Source organism: Nannospalax galili, unplaced genomic scaffold, assembly GCF_000622305.1.
Source record: "Nannospalax galili isolate Female #2095 unplaced genomic scaffold, S.galili_v1.0 scaffold384, whole genome shotgun sequence".
Taxonomy (NCBI): domain Eukaryota; kingdom Metazoa; phylum Chordata; class Mammalia; order Rodentia; family Spalacidae; genus Nannospalax; species Nannospalax galili.
In genome coordinates, this window is record NW_008352648.1 from 2,237,779 (window position 1) to 2,243,778 (window position 6,000).

Sequence of the window (6,000 nt, forward strand, 5' to 3'; positions counted from 1 at the left end):
AGTGTTCACAAGTTTCTCTATTTTCTAGCTTCCTTTTACCTTTGAAGCTATAGCCTTCTGGACTGTTCTTTTTGAACCTACAGATTTATGTCTTGAAAACAACAGAGAACCTTTTATTACAGTTTTAGTGGAATCATGGGATGAATTAAAAATCTGTATTCACTTGGCCATTTTATCTTGAAAAACTTCCGTTTATTTATTATAAAGATTTATTTATTTTATGTGCATGTGTATATGCCTGAGTATACGTATATGCACCACAGGTGTGCAGGTACCCACGGAGGCCAGAAGAGGGTGTTGGGTCCCCTGGAACTGAAGTTATGGGCAGTTGTGAGCCACCATGTGGGTGCTATTAACCAAACCTGGGTCCTCTGCAAGAGCAGCAAGTGCTCTTAACTGCTGAGCCATCTCTCCAGTCCCCTTCATTTAAACAATGAGAAATACAAGATTCTGAAATATGACCTGATTTATACAAGGTCATGTGTTCCATTATCTATTACATACTATAATAACTACTCCAAAACTTAGTTAAAATAATATTTATTTAATTCACAGATGTGTAATTTGGAGGGGGATTTTTTTTCTCTCTTGAGTATCATCTGAGGTGGCTTAATGAGGGCACTAGAGTCACCTGAGGTCTTGTTCACTCACTCTCATGCCTGATGATTGATGCTGGCTATAGTCTTGGACCTCGGATGGGACTGGGACTGGAACACCAACATTTGGTCTTTTTATGTGACTTCCTAGCTTGCTACAGCATAGTGACAGAATTCCAAGGCTGAATATCCCAAAAGAGAATCCAAACAAAACTTTCATGGCCTTTTATAATCAAGTCATAATTTGTGCCACATTTTATTAGCAGGAATCCATTAAGACTGGCCTATATTCAAAGGGATGACAAACTAGAATCTATCTTTGGATGGAAGGAGTGTCAAAGAACTGATGACCATCTTTTAAAACTACCGTGTCTGTGAATATAATATGTGGACCAGGAAACGAAGCTAGGGCTTTTGACTCTTTCAGAACTTTTCTTAAAACGTGCTATAGAGCAGGATCCCATAATGAAATCAAGCTTTGAAGACATGCATTTTAAGTTGCCATGCTGCTTCAGCTTCTCTGTTATACATCGTAATATTGATCTTATTGATAGAGGCTTTTTAATGTTTTGATTGGTTTATAACTCCTGTCCATTTTGTTTTTGAATAGTTATAATTGTTCCTAATTTTTGTGGAAAAACACTTAAATAATTCTAACATACCAGTATATTATGTGAAGAAAACGTGTGCTGCCCCATGAGCCTGTCCACGCAGCAGCATTCCCATGCTGTCCTTTAAAGTTCTCTGGAACCTTAGGAATGACTGACCAAAGCCATTTCACTCATTTAATATCTGAGCTGAGGCCCAAAGGGTTTCAGTGACTGCCTAAGATTAGCAAAGTAACTAAGAAAGCAGTAGATCCTCCAGTGCCTTATTTTCAAGGCTGGTGCTTTTCCATTACTTATGAAACTTAGGGTACCATAATTTGCAAGAGTGCATTCCCAAAAGCAGCCCCTTTTATATCAATACTTCCTTGCCAGCAGTTCAGAAGCCCAGGTTCCTCTCCTGAACCACACACTTAAACAGAGACTCTTACACGCTGCTGTTGGCATAGGTACTGGCTATGCAGCAACAGTCTTTGTATGGCCAACTAAAGATTTCTGTCTTCATTTTGGTTACTGCAGTTATGGAAAACTGCATATACGATGTTCAACCAGAGACAACCAATGAAAATAAAGAGCTGGCAAAATATGGCTGCTAATCTCACACCCTCATACATAGCTGTATTACAGTCCTCACAATTTTGAAAACTATTTTGTTATTTTTTTATTTTATGTGTATGAGTGTATTGTCTGCATGTAGGTAGGTGTACCCGTGTCGTGCAGTGCCCACAGAGGTCAGAAGAAGGTGTCAGAGCCCCTTGAACTGGAGTTATATATGGTTGTTAGCCACCATGTGGGTGCTGGGGATTGAACCCAGCTCCTCTGCAAAAGCAACCAGGGCTCTTAACCACTGAACCATCTCTCCAGCCCCAGTCCCTCACAAATTTTAATATACTACCCACCCTTCCCACAGCCTTATTCTTCTTACATTGGCTCCAAGTGTTTTACTTAATGTTTCTAAGCAACCTACTAAAATTGGCAGCAGTATATTAAAAGAAAAGGAAAATGATTACTGCTTGTTAATTTAACACAGAGTGTTCCCAAGTATTGGCTGAATGAAACCTAAATGACAGTTTTTCACTGATAAATTTTTTGCTTTTTTTTTTTTACTATATTACAGTGTCCTATATTATAAACTTGTATATACTTGTCAGAAGCGTTTCCTGTTTTATTTATATCAATTTGATAATCTCCATCACCATAGTTATTAGTTATCTCTTTTGAATTAGATTTAATAAACCATCTGTGTGAAGAGGCAGAAAGCCTATCTCTAGAAACCATGTCTTGACATTCAGGGATTCTAGCAGCTGTGAGCTGTTATTCTTCTTTTTTCTTTTTTTTGTTTTGTTTTTGTCGTTTTAAATCAGGGTCTCCCTGTAGCCCCAGCTGGCCTGGAACTCACAAACATCTGCCTGCCTCTGCCTCCCAGTTGCTGAGATTAAAGGCATGTGCCATCATGTCCGGCTCCAGCCAGTCCTCTTAACTGCTGAGCCATCTCTCTAGCCCCATTTTTAATATTTTTTCCTGTCTTTTTGAGACAGGGTCTCCCTGTAGCCCCAGCTGGTCTGGAACTCACTATGTAGACCAGGCTGGCCTTGAAGTCACAGATATCCTGCCTCTGCCTCCCAAGTGCTGGGACTAAAGGCATGTGCCACCGTACCTAGCTTTTTTTCTTTTCTTGATAGTTGAAGGTCATTCCCTGTAGTTTGACTTTCATTCACAATGGAATTCAAAGGATTCAGCCTTTCTTCAGACTCAAGTTTCATTAACATGTATGCTAACATTCTGCAGCACTGCTCAGTCAGTTCAAGTTACCTTCTGAACTAAAAAGAGAACTCTGCAGGTCCTGGCTCTACCTCGCCCTATAATCAATCCTCTTGGTCTTGGCATTACTATTTCTCTTATGTAAGAATCTCCCCAGTCTCAGTCTCTGCCAAAATCAAGTCCTCTTACTAACTCAGATTTCCCTGTTCTTCTACCTCAGCATGGTATTAATAAAAGTGAGTGGGTATAAAAATGTGCACATAGGCTTGGTTTGTGAATAAGTTAATTTATATTTGAATGAGCCTGTTTGTGTTTAATAGTGGGTGTTTATAGCCAGGTTGGGAAAAGTGTGTGGGAAGAGATAGGAAAGGGTAAGCCTAGTGAAGAGTGAGAAAAACTGGAGGAGCCACAGAAGATAGTTGTGACAAGACTGGGGTTGGAGCAAGGAAATGACTATCATTTCTTTTGTTTCTGTTAAAATTCCCCTTTCATTCAATTAATAAAAATTCCAAACAATTCATAAGAAATCATTTGTGGAAATATTTTACTTGCTAATAATTGGAATCCTTATCAAATTTTGTTTACAGTATAAATTGCTACATTGTGAATATTTATATATTTAGTAGCAAGCATAAAATTATTATAAAATGGAATTAAAGAAACTTAAAAAAAATCTATTGTATATTGTCAACATCACTATTCTCTCATCTAAAACAGCTGAATAGTGTATCTCAGTGCATTCCTCAGACGAGCAGCATCAGCATCATCTGAGCACATGTTAGAAATCAAATACTTATGCCCCAGTCAGACCTGCTTACCTACAAACTCTGAGAAGGGCACAGTAATCTTTGTGTCAAGCTTACCATAAAGCTTGAAAGCTATACTCCATTGAGTATGAAAATATTGATAACTCTGCTGTCTTCTAATACAAAAATTTATTTTAAAATATACCTGTGTTAGTCAGCTTTCTATAACTAGGATGAAATACCTGAGAAAATCCACTTGAAAGGAGGAAGGATTTATTTTGGGTACTGGTTCCATCTGTTGTCATTTAGCCCATTTCTGTAGACAGAGTGAGACCGGACTGGTGGAGCAGAGTTGCTCAACTCATTGGAGCTAGGAAGGAGAGAGACAGAGAGAAAGCCTGAGAATAGATAAACCCAAGTCACACCTCCAGGAACCCACCTGCTCTCATTAGGCCCCACCTCTTGACAGCCCATTCCACTATGAACTCATCAATAAATGAATCCATTGATGGAGTTAGATGGTCTGATAACCATTTCCTACTTGCTGGACAGAGTGCTTCGTGTTTCATATAGACTCCTGAAGAAAAACACATTAGAAGCGATTTAGATTGAAAGCTTACTAATAGAAGTATGATGTACTAAAGGGGAAAGTAGATAAAATTAGCTAATGTAATTATTAAATGCTTCTATGTTTTCTGAAATAACAATTCAAGGGTAAATGCCATTTTGTGATTGTAGTAGTAGAAACAGCACTGATTTTCAATCTTCCTAAATCACCACATAAAAATATAAAGAGTAGCTATGTATCAACTATGTAAAAGCCTGGACATAATTTACAGTAAAATTAACTGATAAAATGTCCACATAAACCCATAAAGTTAAACAGGACAAATTGTCACAAATGTTAAGTTCTCTATGGTGTTATCTTCTAGGCTGGAGAAAGCACCGAGGCTGTCTAGTGGACCGTGAAACAAACAAACAAACAAAAAAAGCAACACGCCATTAGAAAGCTCCGAAGGCTGATTTTAGCACAAAGGCTGAAACTGGACGATTTCTGTGAAGAGCAGGTGAATGCAGAGGTCTCCTGATGAGGTCTAAAGGAAGCAGTGAGAGCCTGAGATTCTCAGAGCTGACTAGTGTTCTCTCGAAGCCCAGAGTGCTCCATAGCCAGCTTACAGTCATATGTGAGCAACACAGGGATAATAGAAATTCAAGAAAGAATACCTGAAAGTAGACAGGGGATATGTTGTAGAAATCTCACAAAGCAAGTTTCCATGTTTGAATTTGACATAGAAACAACAACAGAGGTACACCCAGTTTCATAAGTTGTTTTTTGTTTGTTTGTTTTGCTTTTAAAATCTGTTTATATGAACTGATTATCAATTTCATCAATTGATATTTGGTAGTTAAATGACCCCTCATTCTCAGAATACACATGGTATTTGTGAATCTAATACATTATAATATGTGTTAGTAAATGCTAGATATTTTTAATCTTCATTTCTTTTTTCCTTTTTTTAATATATTTTACTGAATTTTTGTGTATAATGTCTTAAGCAATTTTCGTACAAAATATCTTCATCATCTTTATATTCCCTCCTCCATCTGCATCACCCTGTGGCACCCCCCACCAGATTTCATGCATTCTGTCATATATTTTAAGGCCTATCAAGTCAAGTTAGTGTACCCTGACATCCCTCAGTGCAAGTTCATCCACTGGGGTCTAGTCAGCCTATTGAGTCTCTCCCTTAATGAAGATCAACTCTCCCTCACCCAGAAGTGATCAGCTGCCAATAGTTCTTTAGCTAAGGTTGAGGCCTGCTGCCCATTTCCCCACTTCTGTGCTGGGTTTTTGTCTGATTGAGTTTGTCTGGGTCTTGTGCATGCTGACACCATTACTGTAGCTTCATATGAGCAAGTTCCCAGAAGCCTGGAAGACTGTTTTCTTTAAAACATTTCAAGTAAAAATTAGCAACAAAAAGGATCATGGCAAATTTCTAAATTTTCAATTGTAGATTATTAGAACAAGGAACTAAGTGGCAGTGACAGCAAAAGTGAAAACACTCAAGAAATGCACATCCACAGAAATAAATAATGTCTTACTTCAAAATCCACTGGAATACATGAAGAAAATGATACACTTAACAACATAAGTCTGAATTATCAAAACCTAGAGATAAGAAGACAAAATAAAGGAAACTTTTTTTTTTTTTTTTTTTTTTTTTTTTTTTTTTTTTTTAAAAAAAAAAAAAAAGAGGACGATAAATCTTTCACTGTGATATATCAAAATAA

The 6,000-nt window shown here is 37.6% G+C and overlaps 1 protein-coding gene across 12 annotated transcripts in view; it reads left to right on the plus strand.

Moving 5' to 3' along the window:
* Positions 1-6,000, plus strand: part of Hectd2 (HECT domain E3 ubiquitin protein ligase 2) — a 406,920-nt gene that overhangs the window by 352,808 nt on the left and 48,112 nt on the right. The window contains exon 1 of one of the 12 annotated variants that reach the window (XM_029554345.1): positions 4,693-4,775. The exons of 9 other annotated variants lie outside the window; for them this stretch is intronic. Coding sequence is in view for 1 of the 3 variants with exons in the window: in XM_029554340.1 (XP_029410200.1) it covers positions 4,796-4,892 (97 nt within the window). In the remaining 2 variants the exon portion in view is untranslated. 2 more of the 12 variants (XM_029554340.1, XM_029554343.1) reach the window with 2 other exon arrangements.